Source organism: Atractosteus spatula, chromosome 3 (genome assembly GCF_055471065.1).
Source record: "Atractosteus spatula isolate fAtrSpa1 chromosome 3, fAtrSpa1.hap1, whole genome shotgun sequence".
Taxonomy (NCBI): domain Eukaryota; kingdom Metazoa; phylum Chordata; class Actinopteri; order Semionotiformes; family Lepisosteidae; genus Atractosteus; species Atractosteus spatula.
Window position 1 is genome coordinate 57,169,374 of NC_142708.1, and position 26,202 is coordinate 57,195,575.

Consider the following 26,202-nt stretch of genomic DNA (forward strand, 5'->3'; position numbering starts at 1 on the left):
TAGCTTTCCCTCCCTCCATAGCATCAGAACCGATCGATACTTTCCTGGAACCTATCACAAAAGGGAATTAACTGTTTGTTTAACCCCCCATTGCAACATAAATGACGATGAAAAGAAAGTACCTGCCCCAGATGTTGGTTGTTCATAGAACTAGGAGAGCTCTGTGTAAATACTGGACTTGTACACAATTCTCCAACAGAACTCACCAGTGCTAATCAATGTGAACCTGGGTCGGCATCCCAGGGACTCAAAGGCTCAGAATACTGACTTTACAGAAAAATAAATGGGACTGATGCGACTCGTGTGTATTTTCTCAGTATTCAGGTGAGTTGCCTTTTTCATGAGGTGTAAACAGCAACATCTCTTCCTCAGATTGTTCAACACGCAGTGAGTTATCTGTAATGGCATGAGTATTTCAAAAGAATTCAAGAAACTAAACCTATATGATCACACTTTAATACAATCCACTCAGTATTGATTATTAGGTGCTTTTGATGATCATCAACTTAATATCTAAACAGAATGTCTTCAGAAAACAGGTAGTAGCTTAGATATTTTAGTATTATTATTGATAATTATGTTTCACTATGACTTTTTGGGCATTATTTTTGTTAAAGTATGTACTGTATTTTTATATTTAAATTAATCAGCATCATTGCAGTAAAGGTTTAGTACTGTAATTGCAAAGGCCTCAACTTCATTTTCAATTATTAAGAAATAATCTGTCAACAACTGTATGACAGGATGGCTATTTAGCACTAGAGCATGTTTTTTTTTTGTTCTCATATTAAAAATTAATCAGCACAAACAAAATATATCCTGCTGTATATACAGTATCTTGGCTGACTGACTGATTGCACGCCAGGCGCAGCTTGGTTTTTAATGCATTGGGATAACAGGATAATAAATTACCCTCTTCCTAATGCTTTTCTTTCATCATTCTCCAGTTTGACAATGGACAATTCAAATCTTTATCCAATATACTGTATATCAAGCATCCCAAAATGAATTTAAGTGATTCTAACTGTAGTTTATTTTCATTTAAACAGCAGGAAGCAAAATATAGATGAAGCAGCTACTTTTTGATTATATATTTAATTTGCACTTAAATATATGTTAGCACTAGTGGATATACAGTAAGTCATATTGTATCTATGTACAGTATAGGATAATTAAGTCAAGGTTTGTTTTGAGGACAATCTTAATAAACTAATTAAATTCTCGATGGATCAACACATTTTTAAACATGATGCTCATCAATGAGCAAATAATAGTCTACAAACCATTCTACCTGTGGCTTAACCTATATTTCAAGGTGCACTTTCTTTATGATGTTAAAATTATCTTTTGTAATACATAACTTGTATAATGATTGCAAATTCATTAGTTAATGAGTTGATGAACTGAACTTATTTTTAACACCTTGTTTAAATATTTCAGACCTATTGCAAAGAAATGCATCCAGATCTAAGATGCCATAGTTTTGTTTGGTGCAAACACTAAAGCCGGGCAATATCAATGCTGAGTGATACTGCAAGATAGCACAGAAACAGGTGTTCATTTACTCATGTCCACTCTTAAACAGTGTGAAGCAAATTGAAGAAGTTGAAGTCTTAATGCCTTTCAGTGCCTTCAATTCTAATAGCAGTGCAGTAAAAATTCATAAAGGTTCTAATGGATAAAAAAATGACAGTTCTAAATAAAGTCAAGCATGTTTTGAGAATGCTTTAGAATAATTACAGATTGGTCTGAACAAGCACAGCTCCCATGTCTTGTGGTAGAAGTTCTATTATTTCACAACATAATGCTTTTAACACATAAGATGTGTGGTAGTCATATTACAGTTTAGGTACCTTAATGTTTAATCATTATTCTGTAGTGCTTGTATCTGAAGTCAGTTTGTATTTCACAGACTTTTCTGTGTATTCATTCTATTTTCGGTTGGGTTCTCCTACTTGTGAAGCAGAACATGTACACAGACTGTTTGCAGTTTGTAGCACACTGTAACTGGGAAAATTGCTCAATATAATAATTTATGTGGAAAGGAATAAAAGCAACTCAACATCAAAATATCTTTATCGCGGAACTGTGAACAATGATTACATTGAGCTGCGTGGTGAAGGGATGATCTCTGAATTTTCTATGAACATACAGTATATCAGCTGTGATGCAAAATACGAAATAATGCAGTATGTATCTGGATGAAACTTCATTTACTAACAAATTAAATCTTCATCATTTCATCCCATTTTTAAATATGATAAAACAGCCCCTATTTACTGTTGGCTATTCACTATTTTTCTTTGGGGAAAGAGAACATGGAAACCAAGTATGATGCCAATTATTTTAAAAAATCACATTTGCAAATACATCTGCAATTTAAACAAAGAATTTATTGGTATTTATTTATAGATTAACTTTATGATAAAATGCAGGTCATAACAACTAACTTTATTTTCTTTTTCTATTATACAGATCTCTCAGCCCTGGCTTTCAAAGCTGTGGAGTGTGACAATGGTGTTTGTGTGACTGATATCAAACGCCATTATCACACTAAATAGCTATGGTAAGACACTTTGCTTCTTCCACCTGTCAGAACCTTGTGACTGAAAGATTCTACACTGGCTCACCCAAAGCCGAAATGAATGTACAGACCCTCTCATGTACTGTGTATGTGCTGAAGGAGTATAATACAGCTTTCCAAAGTCTGGATTCAACAAACCATTGTTTGCCATCTACAGTATGAGTTTACAAAGAAATATTCTTGTGTTCTTCCTGTGCTTTTGAAAGACAAGTCATGAGTGAGCAAAATGTGTATTTTAAAAAATCTTAAAGCTCATACTGTATATGTGTCTTCATCAACAACAATGTACAAAGGTGGGGGGTAATGTGTAATTATATGGGCTTAGTGTAATTGTGTGTGCGGGGTAAATTAATAGGGTTCTGGTGTAGTAGTGTTAATTTCTGTAGTAGTATGAAAATAAAATGTACGAACATACTGTATGTCTGTTTTGTTATGTTTATTTGTACTGTTTATAAGTTTCTCTATGTGTGTAAAACATATAGTAGATGCAGTGATGCAAGACCAATTTCACAGTAATCATACAATCGAGTACTATTGTATCATAAATCATTGCATCTTACTCAATTTAATAAGGTAGTATATTATATTTGGCCAGTTATTAAGGATAATTTGCTCTTCTGATATTTAATACTTTCCATAGGTAGTACAATCATCTTTTGTATTAACAGATGCATTTACTACTGTATGCTGTAAATACTCCTTGCACCTTCAGATAAATCCATCCATCACTTTTCTGTTTCATCCAATTTAGAGTCCCAACACCTTGAGGCAGCAATGCTAACCATTGTGCCACTGTGCTGTCCCCTACATATTTTTCACAGCTCAAGGGTCTGGGTGTCTGTCTGTGTGGAGTTTATATGTTCTCTTTTTTCTTTATGTGGGGTTTTGCTGGGTGCCCTGGTATATTCCAGCCTCCCACACATGTTAAGTATGATTGGCAATTCTAAATTGACTTCTCATTGCTAACTCCACCAAGAACAGGAATATTTCCCCACCTCATTAGTCCACAATTAGAGGAGATGTGTCTTCTCCCTTATGCCCCATTTGCAGATTATGGGACCGGACAGACAGGCCCTTTAACATATTGGAATATATTGTCATTCAGTCTGAAAACTGTCTGAAAATTAATTAATTAAATAACAGAACAGCACTGTATGAATTGGTTATTAGTGTTAGCAAACTATAATCTATGTTACTAATATTTATTTAAATATTGTGAAGTACAAAACTCAATATTTAAAAATATCATTTTGTAAAAGTATACCAAATAAAACACATCTTCTCATGAAGTACAAAATGTTAAAATATTCAACTGAGGCACTCATGCAGTAGAATAATAGCTGTTTATTTGTGAATGTCATACAGTAAAGGGAAATGTCATTACAGTACAATTCAACATTACTTTGAAAAATGTAAAAAACAGAATATACTGTACTGATACTTGATGGAGCATGTGTAAATTAGCAGTTCAACTTAAAAAGACCCATAGACACAGCGTTAGGCAGCCATTCAGTATACATTTCTTATAAAACACACAGAGATTAAGATGTTGGATGTTGTACATCTACTCTGGTGCTTTGCCAAGCAGTGGAACATTTGCATCAGTGTTGATCAAAATTCATCCCTGCTGATACAATACATGCAAATCAATGCATCAGGTGAAAAATCCAAATTAACATAGTACATGAAGCTATAGCGCCTGTCATTTCAAACCACTTATTCTCACAGATTGTGATTAGAATTAGTACTACTGTAAATGACCTCAGCTAAATTTGTTCCATCCCCACGGATATAGAAGATTGTAAGACATTTCTTCAAAACGTACTGTACATGAAACATTATAAGGAAGGATTATATACTGCAAGTGCAGAAAATCAGTATCAAAAAAGATTTTTTGATACAAATTAGGGAATTATAGGCATGTGAGAAGAAAGGTCACTCAAGAATTATATTTTAAAATGTAAAATTGTTATAGTTTTAACTATTAATGCCAAGTTCAATTGTTCTCAGGATTTGCTCTGGGGTTTGAGAGTGAAAATTATTTTCTTTGTGGGCTGTGCCGGTGGTTTTGGAGCAGGTGTTGTTCTTCTTGACTTTTGTTGACTGAGTTGTAGAGGCTTAAGCCCGAGCATTTCACAGAACCTATTACACTGGTGGAGAACTTTGAACTGGTCAATGAAGGATGTGGCACAGTTGCCTTTGAAACCCTTGTACCTAAAAAACAGAAGCAAAATCTTATTTCAGAAATCAGCATTACCGTATATGGTTGATTTCATGACTGATATACAATACAACCACACAGATACTTTCTGATATAACATAATAAATATACTTTTAGTTTTGTTCCAAATGATTTCTGAAGCCAGCTAACTCAGGAATTCAGACACTTCATATAAACTTACCCTTTCTTACAGGTCGCTATTCCAACATCAGTTAACTTCATCCCCACACCTGTGAATGAAATATGTTTTATTTAAATAAATTTACAAATTAAAGAATAAGGGCAGAAAATAAAATGAGCCTGATAACCCTTTAGCTCAACTGGCTGGGTCCCTGTTGAGTGACACCAGAGGCCTGGGTTCGAGTCCCCAGGGGTGGGGGGCCGACCTGAGGAGGCAGCAGTGAAGGCACATACCCACGTGAACCCGAGAGCGCTACAATAATCTGGGGGCGGAGCAGTGGCACTGTGGCTAAGGATCCGTGCCTCTGGTTGGAAGGTTGCCAGTTCAAATCCTGCAGTCAGCAGAGGAATCCTACTTCGTTGGGCCCCTAAGCAAGACCCTTAACCCCAACTGCTCCAGGGGCGCTGTACAATGGCTGACCCTGTGCTCTGACCCCAGGCTTCTTTCCCTGTCTGTGTGTCTGTGTCTCGTGGAGAGTAAGCTGGGGTATGCGAAAAGATGAATTCCTAACGCAAGAAATTGTATATGGCTAATAAAGTGATCTTATCTTAACTTAACCTGTTTTAGCATGTGCTGTATGCCCTTAACCTTGGATGGTAGCAAAATGTGTAACATACAGTATAGCTCTTGTTCCTTTCATCTGTAAATATTAAAATCAGATGATATATACAGTACCAGTCTTATTCTAATTTGCATTCCACCATAGTTGTTACATTATTAAATTAATTATTTGCTCAGGCACATCCAGATGTTGCTGGCTCTGGAAAGTGTACCATTGTTACGACCCCAAGTGTCTAGGGGTAAAGGGGTGTAACATTTAGGATAATTCTTTTGGAAGCAGGGGGGGTTTTGGTGAGGGACTAGGAAGCATGATAACAAGGGTAAGGAACTAGAGTGGTGCCAAAGGAAAGAAAATAACAAACAAAAATGGAGCTGGCTAGGACAGTGAGGGAAAGCTAATCTGACTACAAAAGAAAACCCGAAACACACGGTCTTTGGCGTCTTCAACACCCTAGCTAACCTGCACTGACTACCCAAAACCATACAAGACAAATGGCACTCACCTGTACTAAACTAGTGTACTAATACAAAATCAACTAAGTGTGTAAGTGTACCCAACAACCTAAACTAACCTTATATACAAAAGTTCACACAAAAACACAAGTGAACCAGGAATACAAATAAGGGAAAACAAGAGTAATCAACAGGAGCAGGGTACAAAAGAACACAAAAGTTGAACATGTAACACTGGGGCAAGGTAATGGCAAAACAAGGATGAACAGACAAACAAACGAAAGTACAAAGAAACTAACAAAAAAACCCAACAAAACAACAAAGCCGAAGCAATACGAAAATACACACACACAAAGCAAAACAAACCAACAAACGAAGCCAAAGCAATAACCAGAAGCGAAGCGAAGCGAAGCGAAGCGATAACCAAAACCAAACGGGACCAAAGTCAAACGAAAGGCCTCTTCTTGCTGAAAACCTCCATGTTATATAGTGAATAAAATGAGTTCTGATTGGCTGAGGGCTGATTGATGATGACATCATATTGAAACAGTGGTGTGATGGTTGGCCAATGGGGAAGGGAGAACAATCAAGGGTCACCAATCAAGGGTGTGGACATAACAGAAAAAACACACACAGAACACACACTGGGACGTAACAACCATACACAGAATACACAATAATGTCTGCCACATGGTTATTTTATTAGTCTTGTATAATTTGCATAGTGACATTTTCACTTCGTTCTGTGATTAAATTTATTGGGATTTGATTTTTTCAGTTGAGCTTAGAAAAAACAGTACTGTAACGAAGAGACATAACACAACAGATGCTTTTGGAAGATGTTAAAGATCTCATGATTTTCACTTCCTAAAAATGTGTATTTTGATTTACAAAATGGTAAGAGATTTTGTGACAAACATCCCTTGGAATTTTGGCTTCTTTCTGCTCTCAAACAGCAGACCGTATTAATTATTTGGATGCCCAGTGAGACTAGAAGTGACAAGTCACAAAGTAAGTTTTCTTTTCTTCTCAAAGCGAGTTCCAAGGACATTTGCAAAGAGATTGATTAACACTTTTGTAAATCACCCTGATGTGTGCCTCAGAGCAGGACAAATATATGATATGCAATATACAAATAAACAAATGCAATAAATAAGTGTCAATAAATATATTTCTTCCTCTAAATGACAGACCTTAACGTTTCTGAAATCTTTATTACTGTATGTATGCTAACTGAAACGTTACCTTGCATATCTGTGATAAGCAGGTTACCCTCTGTGTTTTGGTAGACCCAGTGCTGGAAGGTACAGCATTTCTGCCCTGCATCTGAATCTCTTCTCATCAAGTTGATTTCCTTTCCATCCTTCACCGAATATTTCACAAAGTCTCCAATCAGCTCCTCTTCCAGTGTGGCATATGGGATTTCATTGGTAGGGCGGTGAACAAGGTAAATGGGAATGATCCTAAAATAAAAATAAAAAATGACTGTGAAAACCTGCTTATTCATGAGACTTTCAAAACGAACTTGGAGAGAGGGGAAACATTCAGGCTACATCTCAATCTACAAGTCAAACATTGAAATCCACTATGAAAGAGGGACTCCGATGTGCATTTTGCATCCTTTAATCATTGTCTTTTTCATTCCGACTTGTTTTACAGCATGTTGTACTTATTTCAAATGAAAATAAGCAACAATAAAATGTTACGTAACGTAATGTTAAGACTGTAGAGATATTAATTCTAATGATCAAGAAATCATATGTGCACCTCCAATTTTCACTATAGTTCCAAAGTTCACTATACCATACAGTATATTAAGGAACTGTACAAAAGCCATATGCTGCAATAAGTCAGTATCTTATGTTAAAGGTCCAAAATTTAAAAGCTAACATATCAGATGATGTCTCATTGATTACATTGATGAATTGATGACAAATTCATTTTACAGTTCACTACTGTATACAGTATCATGTACTGTATACTTCAGCTCATAAATTTCAAAAAGCCTTGAATTTCAAATCCTAATGGATTTAATAATTGGGTGACATTTTGATTCCTTTCTCATTCAATAATTGTCCTTAGTGTGGAAAATCAGATGAAGTGGATAAAGAAACCAAAGAAATGTCTGTGAATATCATTATATGGGGTGTCCAAAGGTCTTGATCGATAAGATCACACTAGATTACTGTATGTCACATACTGTAATGCTGTCAAGGCTTAGTTGCTAAATCTGGAGATGTACAGTACTTACTCGGGAATATCTCCAAATCCTTCTGTAGACATGGCAATCTCTGTATATGCTTTAAGGTATTCTCTTGCTGTGTTCTGCACATGACACTCCTAAAGTAAAAGAAGTTTAAAATAAAATTCAATTTAAAATAATTTATCAGCATTCATATCTTATTTAGTATTAGTTCTATTCATGTTAAATTTAGCATCAGGACATTGTTAACCCTTATATGTTTCTTTATGAAAGATGAACAAAATGTAATTTAATGTTTTAATGTAATGTTTTTACCAAAACTCTTAATTAGGATTTTCAACTTTTTACATTACTCAACTACTACATTCTACAACCTACTTTTATGTACTGTATGTGCAAGGAAAATGTAAAATCCCTTGGTGTAGTAAAATTTTAAAAATCTAGATAATAAAAACAATGAAACAAAAGAATTAAGGTAGAATCTTCGGGTTCATAAATTTAATTGTGAACATGTACAGTAAATGTTGGATTGCTTTTAACTTTGCAAAGTTTAGATTTTCCTAAAGAACCATTTTAACAGATTCCCTCTTTTAAATAGATTAACTTAGCTACTGACTAAAATCCAGTCCAAAACTTTGACCTTTCTGCAGACTACCAGATACAAATCCATTACCTGATGTTTATCAGATTAATATTTTTGGCTTTCTTGTTTTCGTAGAAACTCCTATGATATACTGTACTTGCTTTGTAATTTACACTTGGTCAGTGAGGTGAATTGCTAGTTTAATGTGGGTCAGTTCTTTGGAAACAGGAGTACAAGTGCAAGCAGTATTTACCTCTACAGCTAAGTCATAGTTCTTCCGGACTAATTCTTCATTGGTTTTGGTCCCATAGCTGATGGAGTTGTGCACTTTGAGGACACAGGGATGCCCAGGGTGAAACAGAGACTTCAGGCCATCAACAATCTTTGTCCTGAAAGCTTTACGGTGCATGCCCTCTCCAAAGTGGTCCTCTTCTGTAGTAATACTGCCATACTGATTGTCTCCAAAATACTGGTCACTTAGAAAATCATCTCTGAACATAAGCTCAGCACATTTAATGTTTTCTCCTTCTGCCACTATAGATAAAAGAAATAAAATTATATTTTTCCATTAGTAGTAATTTTATCCTTAAAGAAAAAAAACACAATTGTGTGTCATAAAAGACCAAAGGCTCTTCAAAACCAACACATTTATCACCCAACACATACATTTACATTTCAAACACTAACAAAAGAACTTTTGGAGCTCTTTCCTGTTTAGGAGTGTGGCACTGTATTACTTCAACCTACAGTAGATCCAAAAATATGGGTCAATGAAAAAAACGTACTCAAATGTAATGTTTTTACAGATCTGCCTTTTCAAACTTCATAATGACTTACTTTAAAATGGAAAACCTATTGTTTCAGTCTACAAGCTTTTATTTGTGATGCTTAAAGTTTAAATTGTGATAGTTTTGCATCCACAGCGTAATTTCACTGCATTTTCGACTTGTGCTTCTATGAGCAAGCATGTTTCAGAAAAAAACAGAAACCTCAGACTCATTGCCCTCAGTGATTTTTGTACCTCAGTAAAATATGGCTTACCTTTATGATTTTGACAAGGGACGAGCTCATTCAGTGCTAAGAAAGAAAATAAAAATTAAAAGGATTTTTTAAACAAAACCACAAAATGAAATAGTTTTCTTCCATTAAAAATCAGAAAATGAAGAAATGCAATGGCAATTATGAGGATTCTTACCTTCTAAACTGAAGCAGTAATCTAAAGACACATTTCCGAGAGAGCTGTTGAGCTGGCACTGGTAAATTCCTATGTCTTTACTGGAGGCTTTTACAATTGTAAAGAAGACTGGGCTTTCATCACCTGTGCTGTGAAGAATGAGAAATTAATGTCTGTGAGCTAAACAGCCTAATTTTTCCAATAAGATAGACCTGTGTTTTTCAGTCTTGGTCCTGGGAAATCACCATGTCCCAGAATCTCTTTGTGTGTCTCACTGTGTAACAGCCAGGTTCTATTTTTATTTTAGAAGTATTTTAAACTTTTCTTTCAGGTCTTAAAAGCTGAGTTGTGTTAATAATTATCCCTGCCTATGTCCAGTTACTGTATCATACACTGCATATTGTTAATTAGAAGGTTGAGGAGAGACTGTATAAAGTTCTGTATTCTGAAGTTGCTGGGAAGTATATATTTTAACAAGGCCATTTTTGAAACGAGAACCAAAAAACAGGAACAGTGGTCTGTCCAGACCAAGTACTGACACACACCAATATACAGCAAATCACAGTATGTTGTGAGCTGTGAGGGTACTTAGTGATTCTAGATTTTCTGAGTGCAAATTAAAGGTCTTATTTTCTTCCTCTCCCTCTAAACACAGAATTATCTGCATATTTCTGCTCTTCCAAAACCTTTTATAGAGGCCAAGACAATCTCAGCTCAAGACCAGCTAAGCACACTGAAATGATTTATGCTGCAATAATGACGCAGCTGGTGCAGTGCAGTAACAATGTGATGTCACCACTGTCCCACAGTGTGGATGTTCAGTTCTACAATATCTGCAGCAACATACTCCCATATATCCAAAATATGTAATTCTTAACACTGCCAGAATTTGCTCGCTTGAATCTAGAGCAAAATTAAATTAAAAACCGAGTTTGTAAATATGTCATCTGGTTTGTTCATCTAAAAGCAGACCTATCCTCCCCTTATCTTATTCTTGTGCTTTTCCAAATATCACAAAATCCCATTTTAATTAACTATTGACAATATCCGAGGCAAATGGGCCAAGGAAGATTAAAAAAGGCTTCACTGGAGAAAGCAATATTCTCTGAGAAATGCACATTGGAATGTATTAAAATAATTTATTCTTATAAATTATTAAGCACACTGCTCAATTGGCCTAAGGTAGATAAATATTAAGCCATTTGAAAATGAATATTTATGATTCATAATATTACATAATGTATGTTTTTGCATGATTTTGTACTCCCACTAAATCCAGTCACGCTTGAATCACTACCTGTAAGCGTCCCTCAGTACTCCTGCCAAGCTGCTCTAGTTATCATCAGAAACTTTATGAAAGAGCTCCCTCAAGTGATAGGAAAGGATATCTCTTTCAATAAAGATAAAAATATATGTAACATATATATATAAATGCACCATAAAAATTGCAACCATATTATGACTATTTTTCAGGTATATTCTTGCTATCATATTCATGTAATTGTATGAATCCTTTCAAAAGGATACAAAAATCACATCATAATATTCAAATCAAATTACATAATAAGAATACTTTTTAACTTCTGGACTCTCCTGAGTCTCTAGATGAAAAAAATAAAAAAAGTAAATACAGTTTTTATATGGGCCTGTTGGCATGATCTTTGAAAACGGTTAAGTTAAAGCGGATATTTTCAATCCCTCTGGCTTTTGTTGTTTTTAATTGACCAGCTTCACAAATCGATCTGTTTCGGTCATTTAAAAAGGTGCAGGTGCAGCTTTTTCTTTGTGACTGTTCTTCCTGACAGAAGTTGTAAAAAATAGACTACTAAACCAGTGTCCATTTACTAAGGGACTTGTGCAAATAAACATATTTACAAAGGAAGATTAAACATACAACAAACTAGTTTCTCCAGGTATATTCACATACAGTATAGCAGATTTAGGAATACCACATACCAGGCCTACAACTTGCCAAGCTATGTTAAAGAACACAGCACAGACTAACAAGTCAAAGACTGATTAATACACCACCACTACCAGACTAAATACATTAAGCTCCACCCCAGCTCCCCTTGATGGACAGGTAAGACACCATTTAAACCAGAGGGGCATCAGGTTCTGTAACTTGACAAAAACTGACAGAGCACACAGGACACAAGGACTATGATAGTGGATCCTCAACAGGTAATACACAAAAAAAAAACAACAATGACAAAATTCAGCACACAAATAAGAAAGTCAACATCAATAATAACATGACAATGACAATATGTGTGAATATGCAAAATCTTTAAAATCTTTTCATGCGTTCTGGGATGATGAATAATGATGAACTCATCATTGACGACACTGATGAAACATGGTGAATATAGGATTATGACTAATCCCATAATAGGTCAAGTAATATGATACATACTGTACCACACAGAGGGCATGCAACAGGCCTTTTCTTCCTAGAATAACAATAATATCTTGATTTCCAAAGGCTATATGGTAGGTAACAAGCTTGCATGAAATGTTTTGTGTTGCTTTAAAAGTAATTTATTTTCCATCAATTACAATATCTATTTTACCTTCTCTCTACTTCAGCCAGAACAGACCCATCTTTAATCCATGTGATGGAACAGTCAGTATGGATGTTACCAAACTGGCAGCAGAGACTGATGTTCCCAGAATCCCCCAGGTTTCTTTCTGCTTGGATGTTCTGCAGAATTTTCGGGGCTAAGAAAATACATACATTGATTTGATCTTTTTTCTATTTCTGTCAAGAGAGAAAATTACACTGAAAACCTGTACAATAAAAAACACCCATTATGTGTTTTACACACATAAACATGTCTGAGCTTTGACATAATTTAATCCTGGAGTCAAATTAAATTGTTTCAGCTCAAAGAGAGCAAAATGTTCTCTGACAAAATGGAAACATAATAAATACTTGAAATATTTTTGCTCACTAGTTCAATTAACTAAGAGCTCAGCTGAAATTAGCTGCTTGTAGGAAAGTCTTATAATGCCTACACTTCCATGAGAATCAAAAATAAATATTTTTGCAATAGTTCTGCAGCAAGGTACCCTTTATACAACCATTGTTAAAGCTGAGTAAAACATAGTAGCTCACATAATAGTGAAATGATTCAGCACAGTATGCAGGGCAAAGCATGAAACTGAAAAAGTATGGCACATGCAGTGAGCCAAAGAAAAGTAAATGTGTGAGAAAAACACAGCATGAATTTCTATTAGGGATACCTAATGGGAAAAAATATGGAACTGCAAGAATATTTTTTTTTCCCAAAGTACTCATTTTGTATTTAGAGTTTGTGTTTAAAATGCTAAGCAAGAGAACTATGGGAGGTTCATTATTTGGGAAATATTTTTGAATATGATAGGAGGCAACAAACTCTTGTACCATCTAATCCTTATCATTAAAACTTTTAGGTAGTTACAAATATATGTGTTGCTTACTTTATTACTTATTTAAATGTGAGAAAGAGATTCTAGCAATCCTATTTCTGAGAGTGACAACTAGAGTTTTTTCCTTACTTTTCTCTTCCTGCTGCTTCTCAGTGTGTGGTTCTTTATGGGGTTTTTTGTGGGTCATCTCTGTTGAAGCTTTTCTCTCATCCTTCATTAGTTGTCCAGAATAATCATTTTTTCCCAATTCAGGCTTCTGACACTCCACTTCTGAAGTATCTTGGTCAACTCCTTCATCCGACAAACGAATGCGCTTGGCCAGTTCTTCATTACCTTCATTCTGGACTGAAGATGCTGTCTGAATTTCTTCTTTTGATATTAAATTCACAGAATTCTCCAAAATAGTGACCTTTTCTCCTGCCCCCAATGTTTGACTGGCAATGTTTCTGACTGACAATTGATTCTGTGCATTGTGCAAATGAAAGTGTTCCTTTCTATGAGCAACTGTCATCAGATTTTCATTGTTTTTCTTCCCCTGTGACATTGGTTTTGCCTCCAAAGCTTCAGGTTTTACCTTAGGGGGTATTACTTTGGGCTTTTCTACTTCCACTGAAGGCAACCCTGGCTTTTTGTAATATTGATGTGAATGTTCTATGTTGTCCTTTACTGGCAGTGTCCGATTTTTTTTCTTCCTGCTATGAGATCTATGAGTGCTTTTTTCTTTTTTCTGAGTTGACAAACTAGTCTCTTTTTCTGGTTGGACTGGCACGCTCAGTTTATTATTTTGCTTACATATTGCTGTCTCCCCACAGATAGGTATCTGCTCATGGAATCTGAGAACTGCCTCAGGATCACAAAATGTCTCTTTTTCAAGGACCTCTCTCTTAAAACCAGACTTTTTTGCTCCATTCAGAGGCCTATCAGCAGCTGTTTCAAAACTAGCTTCACTCAAAGGACATTGCTCAATTGATATGCACATGGCAAAAGATTGAGGAGCAGTATTCACCTGATGTGAGGCAGTTTGTAGAGTGCTGTCCAGATTAATGGGTTTTAATATATTGCTGCCATTTTCAAAAGATATGTCAGTAGGATTATCTTTGGATTTTGGGGTAGTTTTTTGAGGCAGGTGGAATCTTTGTTCTTGTTCCATTCTACTGTAAGTTTGAGCACCAATGCAATTTTGAACATCGATATTTAGAGGTTTACACATTGTTTTCAATGGTTCAGATGAAATTTCACTTGGGTCTGTATTTTTTGTAAGTGTTTGAGATATTTCAGTAGTTTCTTTTTCAGCACTGTGACTAGACCAGGTTTCTCTTGACTGTTGAACTCCATTCTCAGCTGTTGCTTTCCCTGAGTTTACTTCATCAGTGTAAATGAACTGAACCCTGTTGTGCACTTGATCAACTAAAATAGCATCTTGAGGTTTAGAGGAAGTTGAGCTTTCATTTCCTGTTGTGATTATTTTTTCTGTTGAAGTCATTTTTACTGCACTGTGAGAGCCTTCAGTTTCATGTGTCAGCACCATGGAATCAGAAACCATAGTTACATCTTTTATTATTATACAATTTTTCTGTTTTTCACCTTTTTGGTCTTTTTGATGACAATCTGGTACAAATAATGTCATATGTACAAGACTATCTTCCTTAGCTGTAGTCAAAATGTCACTTGTTAATCTGATTACATCTGAAATTTCTTTGCTGACATTGCTAAATGCATGTGTAGATTTATTTTGCTTGTTGTCCAAATCATGAAATTCCATAGTTAAGACAGGTTTGCCTGGTGCAATCTCTTTTTGGCAGGATGAATCATTGCATAATGATTTTTGAAATGTTGCTTGTGCAGATGCCAAACCTAAAAACTGACACTGGTCGAAGAATGTGTTGTCTTTGTAACAGAGGTTCTGATTTTGATCAAGTATGGTGTCACTTTTAGATTCAGCATCGGCAGCCAAAGAACATTTGTCCTCCTCAGGAACATGCTCAAAAAGAGCATGTGTTTCAGTCTCTTCAGTGCTACATTCATCTTCCTTATGAATCTGAATTCCCACAGAACCAATTTCACCTTCATTGAAAAAGCCTTCTGGCACAAGCTTAGTCCTTAGTCCAATTGTTTGATTTGAAGTTTCTGAATTCTCATTGGCTTTAAATGGTACTGAACAGGAATTTGAGCACATTTGAAAACCATGCAGTAAACCCTCGCTGAGGTTCTGGTCCCTATCCAAGCAACCTCTACCGTAAGGAGACATTTCCTGGTAAAGGGAAGTTGAAGGTTTCTCTGTAGAGTCATCCACTTCAGACTTTAAAAACAAACTACCATTTTGTTTTTGAGAATCTGAAGTAGACATGGTATCCTTCCCTTTCCTTGGAGCTCCTTCTTCATGGTTCATGTATTCTTCAGGGACATGTAGTTTTTCTGTTTTAACTGCAGAGACAGAGATGTCACCATCTGAAGCCTCTCTAGGTAATTGAACCTCCATGCTGGAGACTGTTCTTTGAGAGCAGTTATCCATATTTCTTTTCTTTCGGTGGATAAAATCCACAGGAAAATGCTGGCTGATGTCTTTGTCAGACTTCCCGGGGCCATTGTTTTCTTCTTCTTCTTCCTTTAATTCATAGTCTAGATAAGGATCTGTAATGCTGGTTTCGCTATGCCTTATGGTGTTACCAGCCTCACCCTGTGGGAAAAAAATAGTTATCTTAATTTTCTTTAAGTAAGCAATATAATATTTAGAGATATACTTGGGAATTCTAATTAATTAATTATATATTTTATATATTTTATTATGTATGTTTACAGAACACAAGTTTACCCTAAAAATAAAATAAATTATTTAAGAAAACATTTTCTGATACACATTTTTGCTGCTGTAAAGTCACTATAAACATTATAAAAACAATGTACAGAAACAGTTGAATAGACGTAAACTGGATCCAACCTACCTGACTAACGTTAGTACATTTGAAAACTTTCTAATGAGAAACAGACCTACAAAATATAATTTCTCATTCTCCCATTAAATGATTAAACTTAATATCTATCAGAAGTCTAGATATACAGATGATCATATGGTTTTACTAAGTGTCGCCTTAAGCACATTTCAGAAAAAAATCTAATTTTGTTTTCATGTTCGGCTAAGAAAATTCTCCTATTAATATGAAAGTAATGTATTTCCAAAGAATGTAGTTCTTGAAGAAACAAACAAATGCTGAAGAATCGCTGGCCTTGGTATGACTTCACATACAAAAAATGGAGTAAAAGAACTTAAAAAAATTCATTCAAAATAATTCAAAGTGAGAACCAGGGTTTGTGTCAAAACCCTCCTTTGAAAAATTATTTGCATTAACAATTAAATCACCCAGCCTGTATGAATTCCCTTAAGAGATTACAGAGAATGAGCAGCAAGCAGTCAGACCTGACAGGAAAATGAGATAATGCCAATGATTCATGAAGGGTTGTACTGGTGAGTCAGATATTAATTAAAAATAAATGTCAGGAAACTCATCAACATTTACATCTTAAAGGAAATATATATTTACTGGTTGCAGTGGGTGAAAGCTCTTGGTAGTTTAAAATTCTGAATTAAAGTTATTTTTTTTCTTACTGAAGAGAATTATACAAGAATACGCTGTATTATTATAATATGTTAAATTGAATAGAATGTAACAATCACCTCATTTAAAATAATCTCTTCGATCCCTTCTAATCTGTTTTCTGACTATTACACATCAAAGTAACTGCCCTTGTTAAAGTTACTAATGATATTCTTATGGCAACTGTCTCTTGGTCTCTATCCTAATTCTTCTAGACCTAGAAGTGATCTTTTAGTCCTAGACCTAGAAGTGATCTTCTAGTCCTAGATCTAGAAGTGCTGGTTTTGACACTGTTAAGAATGGCATTTTACTCTCCTGTCTTGGCACTGTATTTGGATTTATTTACATCAACTCTTAAATGATTCAGCTCTTATTTTATTCAACACGTTGTTTCTCTTGGGGGTTTTAGTTCTGAAGTTGGGTACGTTAAGTTTGGTGTTCCCCAAGACTTAATGATGGGTCCCCTGCTATTCAGAATCTAAATGTTTCTAATTGGTCATATATTTAAATGGTCTAAATTATAATTTATACACTGATGATACTCAAATCTATGTCCGTACTAAACCTAACACTGAAGTAGTTCTCTCTACACTCTCTAATTTCTTCTCTGATATAAAAACCTGATGACTTAAAATTTCCTTCACCAAAACTGAGGTCATGCTATTTGGCACCTCCCATGACCTACATAAAGCTTTTGTAATACAGACTTTAGGGTGATATTCGATCCTTGTTTGATTTTGACCCTCATGTGCATAATATTGTAGTAATATTCCTCCATCTCTGAAACATCACCAGACTGCATCCTATGTTGTCTGGTACTGATGCAGAAAGGCTAGTAAAACATTTGTTTTTTCAAGAATTGTTTACTGATTATTGGAATGCCCTGCTCATTTACGTCACTAAACCCACACTTAACAAACTCCATTATATTCTGAATTTGACAGCAAGAATCCTAAACAGGTCATAATGTGTGCAAGCGATCACATTACACCTTGGAGTCCTTGCACTGGTTTCCTATTAGATTTCTAGTCAACTTCAAAATCCTCATGCTCATCTACAAGGCTCTACATGACCTGGCACCTTAGTACCCATCTGACTTATTATCTTTCCACCTTGCTACCTTTACCTTGCTACTCAGGTCTTCTACATGTCCCTCAAGCTTATTTACATTCTGTGGGTGAAGAGCCTTCTCTAGCTACGCCCCAAAGATATGGACCTTTATTCCCAAGGATATCAGGTATACTTACCCAGATGGTATTTAAATCTAGGCTCAAAACCTTTGTTTTCCAAAAGGCTTTTACTTAATTAATGTCTGTGTCTGCTCCATTTTCTAACCTCTGCTGTAATTTTTGTAATTTGCTATCCTAATAACTGTTTCTAACCCATTTGCACATCTTCTATTGCAACCCCTCTCTTATTCATCATCACACTTGCAGCAGCTCCCTCGCTCATTCCTTGTTCTTAAGGCCAGAATGCTGTTTCTTCAGCCAATTAAGTTAAGGTAACAAAACAATTAAAACAATTAATCCAAATCATGCCTGTGATTCTCATTGATTGTCTGTGATTCTCATGCTCAATTTTAAAATGGGATGATGTTACAGTTTACATTTTTATACTGTATATCTATTACAGTGATGCAATCACTCTTGATAAAGAATCAAAATATGGAATTTGAAGCTGTGTGTCTCTCTTGTCAAGTTAAAAAATAAAATCACAAAATGAATCATGTTTGAATCGCAAAGTTTTTATGCCACACTTTATATTCTTAACCTAACAGAAACAAACATTAAATTATTTTGATTCCCACTTACACTTATTTTTGGTGGTGGAAAGACTGGAGAAAATTTTGATCTGGTCCAAGAGAAGTTGTGTTGTAAATAGAAAAACATCCATTGCATGTCTTCAGAAAGGACACCGAATTGCCACAAACCAGATGACATAAGTGGAAACTATGGGGTGGTAGCATTTGAAATTGAGATCAGGAAACCCTATATTTACACAAAAGGTTGTGGGAGTCTGGAAGAAGCTACCTAGCCATGTTGCCAAAGCTGATACCCTGGCTTTCTTAAAAGAAAAAGCTGCATATGATCCTCAGAACACTTAACTATTAGCAGTTAAATGTGCTAGAATGTTATTGAACGACTTTTGTGTGCTGACTAAAATGAATTCCTTACGTGGTTCAGAAGATTGGTTATACACTATAGAGTGGATGGAACCTTTGTTCATTAGTGTCTTGTTACGCTCATCAGCTGTTCTTGGTCTCACCCAGTGTATAAGTGCTATTATCTTTAAGCCTGCTCTATAATTAGGTGGCATTTCTGTTTATCTATGGCTTTTTCAAAACATCACATTTCCTTCACAGCAGCAGCTGTCACTCTCAGACTATTTTGCACTGTGTAATCAAAGGACAAGATAACCCCACCCTTAAGGCTGAGCACCAGTCACAGAAAGTTACTCTTGAAATTACAACATGCTTCCATGGGACTTCTCTATATTAAGCAATAAGGTTAAACATAGAGAAATGTCACCAGTGTTGCTTAAAATGCATTGAAATATTTAAATGTTTTAAAATGCTAAATGCTAATTTGTGCTGTAACTACCCATTTGTACTAAACCTTATTTTTCAACACAGTAGCTTAATAAATCAAAGCAATATATGTACATTTACTGAATACAAAGTACAGAATGAGGAAAAAAGACAGTAGCTTGAATATGTTAATATTGTATTGTGGTGTTACGACAACTGAAGCAACTCAATTTCTTTCTTATTAGGCATACTGTACTGAAGCTTTTGAACTTACCTGATGTTCTACAAATATTGTGCATTCAAATATATTTTTCTTTTACTCATCAAAAGTGTTATAAGAAAAGTTTTTAGCCTTAGTTACCTTGTTTGTTTGCTGTAAAAGAATGCATCCTGTGGAGGCACTGGTAACTAAAGCATTGTCACTTAAAGTTGTGTTTCCCACAGATCTAAGATATTCACAGGAACACATCACTTTAGTCATGTCCCATTCACAGGGTTTCTTAGAATCCACGGTTCCAGTCTGAGACAAGCGCATCTCCTTATCTGTATAAGTATTTCCAGGGCAATATCCCTCTGAAAATGATCCAGCGCTGGCCTCTTTACCTCCTTTTGATGAGCACCAAGCTTCTGTTTCACCTTTCTTGATCTTTAAATTGGGTTTTAAATTCTCTGTGTTTACTGACAGTCCCTCAGTCATCACTTTAGTACTAGATTGTATACTTTCTTCTCCTGCCAAGCCATTATGCTCCTCCTTGTTCTCTTCCCATGTGTCAATGGCTGGGTCTTTAATTGCCATAGATTCCAGTTCTGCTGCTACAGAAGGCAAGCTGTCTGGACACTTAGTGGCTGTGTGAACTATCACAGAGCGTCTGGCTGGACAGCTGTCCCCAGATGGGTCTTTTTGAACAGATGGCTTCCACAATCTTGAGTCGTCTGCAGGGAAGCCAATGGTATCCTCGCTGTAATTTGACACTTGGGGCTGCGTTATATTTTCTTTAAGGCTACCAATCCGACTTTCATTCAGGCATAGGTCATCATCAATGCCATCACTTTCTTTTAAAGGTGGCAGCTCATGCCCTTGCAATCTAGCTTGCCACAATGCATTAGTGTAATCTGTCATGACATCAGAGCACTTTAAGTCGTCTAGAGCATACTCATCATCTTCATCTTCTGAGATAAGATGGGAACCCAATGAGAACTCGTTAGAATGATTGCAACCTTTTTTAGAGTAAGCGTGTATTAAAGGCTTCCTTTGGGCCCCGGAGTACTTGTCAGCTATTTCACTTACACCAACAGGTGGTCTAAAGCCTGTCATAGCCCCTGCTAAATCACTGTTTTCATTCTTCTGGTATGGTGTAGTGACTGAAGTTGTGGAGTTGCTTTTTAAGACATGGGCATCAAAGTTACTATTAACCATGTGATCCTTTATAAGACTTTTTGTAGTTTGTACAACAGCTTGTGGTCTAGCAGTAGGATTAAAATGTTCAGTTCTGCTTCTAAATTTGCTCAGATTACTGAATTCTTTTGCAGTTTTCTTATCAGCCATCGGATGAGCCACATCTGATTCAGACTGAATCTTGACATAAGCCATTTCATCAGCAGCTGCTCTCTTTATAATGTCCCCATTTTCCTTGTGAGTGGCTGCCTTTTCATGATGTTTGGCAGTCTCACCTTTGCGGCAATGCAAACTTTCACTGTGTTTTTGCTTCAGCCGATGAAAAATATTATTTCGTGTCAAAGAACCGACTTCCAGTACAGCTGAACAGCTGGCCATCCCTTGGTTGTTCCTTGCAGACACCTGGTAAAGGCCTGCATCCTCTTCTGTGCACCTGAATGCAAAAACAGGAGAAAGTCAGTTCAATTAAGCTCCTTTCGCACAGATCTTTAGTTAATAATATAGTATATGAATGCATGTTATTAAGCATTATGGTTTTCAAAGTTTATGTATAGTCACCTTATTTTCCTTTAAACAGCAATCAACATACTAAAGCATGTTTTTGTTGTTCTGACTAGAGGAAATCTATAATTTATCTGTAATTCAAATGCTATGATACTCAGCCAGCGGTATTTCTTGAGATACATCAATAGGATGTCATCATGAACACTTTGGCACTTATTCTAAAATACAATATAAACTATTTTCCAACATAGGTGAATCACTATAACAATTCAAACATACACCGTAGCTATAATCCAGGGTTTTTATAATATATCAATCTGACCAATTGAAACTTTTCCAAATACTTACCAAACCTTTAGGACAATAAAAAACAAATTTTTCTACTAATTTTAATTGAATTTCTTACAGGCCAAAAGGGAATACAGTAATATACCAATCAGGTTATTTTATCTGACTAAAGTAGTTTTGTACAAAGTAGTTTTTTGAGGCAAAAAATAAACATACAGTACAAAAAGCATTATTTATGTTTTCCGTATGTTTCCTGTAAATTTCAGTTACTAAATGTCATGATAAAAACGAAGAGAAATGTATCCTCTGAATGTCATTTACTTGTACAAATGAAGAATATGAATGCAGTTGTCCTTTAAAATTCCACTTAAATTGTTGAGGATTTGGCCATTCTTGTACCAGGTGACAGTTGGCTCAGGGGAGCCTGTAAAACAGAGAAAACCATAAGCATAATACTTACAAAGACACAAGAACAACATGATACTTCACATTTTCTATTATGAAACCAAACCCACAGTATTTACTAATTATAAGAGGGCTAAATATTGTGCATAGAATAGAATTAAACTACAAAATCTATTAGTAATTAATTAGACTTTAATGTTGGGCACACATTTCACTACCTGCCGTAGAACTGTGATAATGGTGAAGTAAGATTGGATAAATAGCAATCAACATCACAGGGGTGAAACACATTTTATTTTTCCTTGTCAGAAATAAAACATTAAAATACAACACTAGAAAACTATTTGTACTATTTAAAATAGCAGGTCATGTCATGAGTTTGCATAATAAGAGAAGTTTCCACAAACTAGTGTGGAATTATTTAAAACATAAAAGGCATCAACATAACATTTTCACTTCTAATTGCAACAGAATTACAAATATCTTATCAGGAACATTACAAAATATTTTAATATACCATTAAATATAATAAGGATATAAAAATACTGCAGTTTTCCACAATCGCATTGTAAATATATAACAACACAGGATTATTTACATTTGATTGATTGCATCTCCCTATAGAATGAGTTGTAATGAAATGTATTCATCCAAATCCAAGTTCTGAAATGAGATTTGAAAAGGTTGATTTTACCAGATATTGTACAAGTTAGTTGAACATCAGCATTTTCTGGCACAGCAAGACTTCTGAGGGGCACGATGAAGTGAGGTGAGGAGAGGTCAGTGTCTTTGTCTGCCATTTCACCTTCATAAAACCTAAAACAATGTGATTTTTTTTTAAATTTGAATTACATTTTAAATAAATCCATACTACTCAAAGAGTCATTGTCAGTCCTGGCATTATATACAAATTAATTTCTATATGTGGTATTACAATATAGCCCAATCTTACCCCTGTACATAAAACCAAATATTAATTTACAATTGTACCCTGGCCCATACTTTTATGTATTCTGTTGACAGGGATACCACATGTACAACATCATCAATTATTTATTTCATTTATTTATTTAAACTGTAAAACTCAAAAATAACAATAAAGAAAATCCACCCAATCATAGTGATTTGAGTAGAAAAAAGTTAAGCTATAAGATAAGAAGTCCCAGAAAACATCAATATCAATATAACATGTTAGGAAAGAATTTGGGGCAACTTTAAGTCATGTCAACCTGTTACATGCGTTGTACTGTGTAGGGGGCAAGATAAAATATCAGTTGTTTTGGAAGGCATTAAAAAATGGTGTTTTCAGAAACCTCTGTGCACATACAGTAAGTGGATGCAAACACTACTCTCTAAGCTTCTAAACTTTGACTGGACCCTTTCTTGATTCTAAAGTTATATTATTTAATATAGTCATAATATTCTAACAGAACTAAAATGAGCAATAAATTATTAACTATTGTGCACAACCCTCCTATAATTTTTATATATAGCCCTGGATCTTGATAAATTTAGATAAATATTTCTAAATCTTTTTAGCAGATTTGTGCAGTTCTGCAGTTGTGAATATCATGTTGTATGTGACCATAATAAAAAAAAATACCATTAAATTATTTTTGACTGTCATGGGGTTGTGTAGAATATTATATAGTCTAGTTGATTAATTTAGCTGACATTTAACACTTGTTTGATTAAAGCATTTATTATTTAAACAAATCAAAGATTTGTATGAATGAAAGGCATGACATAATTATTAACTTTGTAAGAAGACCAGTATTCTATATCAGAAGTTCACAAAGTACAGGATACAAGTGGAAGTGCAAATAAGATATACAGTACATGTACAGTGTATACATTTTGTTGCATAAAACTGAATAGTGGGTATGCACACCAGTATAACAATCAGTGTGGGTATGAAAGCAATGGAAGTTATTATTTACAAAATAATACAATATATTCCCAATATATTAAAATAATACAAAATTGCTTGCACAATATAGCACCTTTGTATACTGTAGATCCCCAAAGTGCTTTGAAAAGAGGAGAGGATCCACCTCATCTAACACTAAAGAACAGCACTAACCTGGATTAAAGGCAAAAGCCATTATGCACCAGCATTCCCACTACATAGTAGATCAGTTAGTGAGAATATAATTTAATTCCTTACTGAATTAAATGACAACTTTAGGGAGGCCATATTGCTCAGGACCAAAGAAGAATTTAGCCAGAGTATGGGTTTTTATACTCATATGGGATCTTTAATCACCAAGAATCCTTTAACATTTAATCCAAATGCACATCCGACAGCAAAGTAATTGCTGTCACCATACTGGGGAGTTGGTTCGGCAATTATGATCTAGAGGGAACATCAGCAGCAACCAAATGTTCCTTAGTGGTCTCCCATCCCAGTACTAGCTAAGTCCAAACATAAATTCTGAGATCTGATGAGATCAGGCAGCAAGGTTCATTGTATGATGAAGATTATCATCAGAAAGCTATTGGATTACGTAACTGTACCTGGAAAAAAAATCTGATTCTAATCCCCTTGCATGAAGAAAAACTGAAACTTGATTGTAATTTCCCATTCTAAAAATCAGTGTCAGTGAAAATTCAGTACATACTTAATAAAGCTAGCAGATATAAGAGAGAAAACAAAACTCCCCCTACTCTTACATTTTGTATTCCTTTAACATCCACCTGAATAACAGAAAAATAATGTTTCTTATAACTAAAACATCTACAATTCTGACAAGAGAACACATTAAGTGCGAATTCAGCAGAGAAGCAGACCCTACATACTTGAAAAGTCTACTAATGGACTGAAATCTAAGAATGTATCATGGTGATATTTTCTTTACTTAAACTGGGAAAACCATTTGTTTACATTTTAATATGTATGTGCATATTTTGATGTTTTAATGTCCAATTAATACTGTAAGACATCCATCAAACAGTGACAAAATAGACCACATACGGTATATTTTGTCTTACAGCAAATTCAGTTTTAATATACAGTATATTTCATTAAAGGTCTCTGTGTTAAAGAAAGACATTAATTATAGTTAATTACCATCCTAAAGGGTTTGTAGTCTTCCTACTACTGATAGATTAGTCACAGGGATGGCTAATGATAATCATTTTGTTTAATATTTTATGAATCAAGTCACAGAATTATTTCCAATATCTACATCACCACATTGGTTTTAAAAATATAAGACTAATTACACTTAAGGACATTAATAGATTATTTTTACATACCTGTTTTTCATCCGATGCACTGATAATGCACTGAGTGATGATATAGAACGTGGAAATATGTTAAAGCAAAACTGTGGGTCTGAATCTATTTTTAACTTTTTCCCCCCCAAGTACAAAGTTGGGTTACCTGATAGCATGAACATGTGCTATTCCTGAACCCTCATCATCACAGATCTATATTTATTCTACCTACATGCCTGCGAACATGCAAAAATTGTATTTCTGTGGTTTTGTCAACAACATCAAATGGAAAAATGTTTTTCCTTATAAGACAAAGATTTATAAATGTATGTTTATGTCATTGTATATTGTACCTATGGATAAGGAGTAATTTCTTTATTTTAACATTTAGTTTTGGATCATTTGGTTTAATGTGGTAAATGTGTGAAAGAAAAGCAAAAACAAGGCAACATGTAATAGACATTTACAGTAAGAGAGAGGTCATCAGAGGCAATGTTATAACAGAGCTATGCTTTGATCATTTTCAAATTGTTGTTTTTTGTATATTACTGTAACTATGTTAAAAAATCACTTTATTGGAACCCAGCATTGTGTCATATTCAAAGCAATAATTACCTCATATTCTTTTTTTATTATATTAAACACAGACATCATTCGTCACTATGGTAGAATCATTGAGTTATCTGGATGCGTCTAATTACATATATCAAATACCTCACCTACTGTATCACTTATAAAACCTGTTCTGTTTTGTGTGATTTCAAAACAACATTTAAAAAACTGTCTCCCTTAAAAGCAATGAATTGGCTTCATCACTCTGTTCTCCTACCCACAGATAGCTGATGTGTGGTGAGTGTACTGGTGCACTATGGTGGTCGTTGCATCATCAAGGTGGGGCT

General features: G+C 35.0%; 1 protein-coding gene and 1 long non-coding RNA gene across 4 annotated transcripts; one reads left to right on the forward strand and one right to left on the reverse strand.

Annotated features, from left to right (window-relative positions):
* The first annotated feature begins 149 nt into the window (after positions 1-149).
* Positions 150-2,999, forward strand: LOC148837996 (uncharacterized). Its single transcript, XR_016090865.1, has 2 exons — positions 150-324; positions 2,476-2,999. It is a non-coding gene; the product is annotated as an uncharacterized LOC148837996 (long non-coding RNA).
* A 906-nt stretch (positions 3,000-3,905) lies between these two features.
* alpk2 (alpha kinase 2) lies at positions 3,906-25,432 on the reverse strand. Of its 3 annotated transcripts, XM_088911699.1 has the most exons (13): positions 25,343-25,432; positions 22,779-22,900; positions 22,001-22,103; positions 19,853-21,320; positions 13,501-16,048; positions 12,534-12,681; positions 9,982-10,109; positions 9,828-9,863; positions 9,040-9,320; positions 8,252-8,340; positions 7,246-7,463; positions 4,987-5,035; positions 3,906-4,798 (listed from the first exon to the last, which is right to left on the reverse strand). In XM_088911699.1, exons 1-13 carry the CDS (start codon positions 25,351-25,353, stop codon positions 4,591-4,593), a joined length of 5,409 nt encoding a protein of 1,802 aa, XP_088767825.1. In that variant the 5' UTR covers positions 25,354-25,432; the 3' UTR covers positions 3,906-4,590. The 3 variants fall into 3 exon arrangements, with proteins under 3 accessions (XP_088767825.1, XP_088767826.1, XP_088767827.1); XM_088911700.1 differs by lacking the exons at positions 22,779-22,900; positions 25,343-25,432 and adding an exon at positions 22,683-22,744; XM_088911701.1 differs by lacking the exons at positions 22,001-22,103; positions 25,343-25,432 and having other exon boundaries at positions 22,779-22,902.
* Positions 25,433-26,202: the final 770 nt, after the last annotated feature.

Coding starts and splice junctions, on each gene's coding strand:
- alpk2 (XM_088911699.1), bottom strand. Junction 21,321..22,000: donor CATATTCTTCATTTGTACAA/GTAAATGACATT, acceptor TTTTGCATTCAG/GTGCACAGAAGAGGATGCAG. Junction 7,464..8,251: donor GGATTTGGAGATATTCCCGA/GTAAGTACTGTA, acceptor TTTTTATTTTAG/GATCATTCCCATTTACCTTG.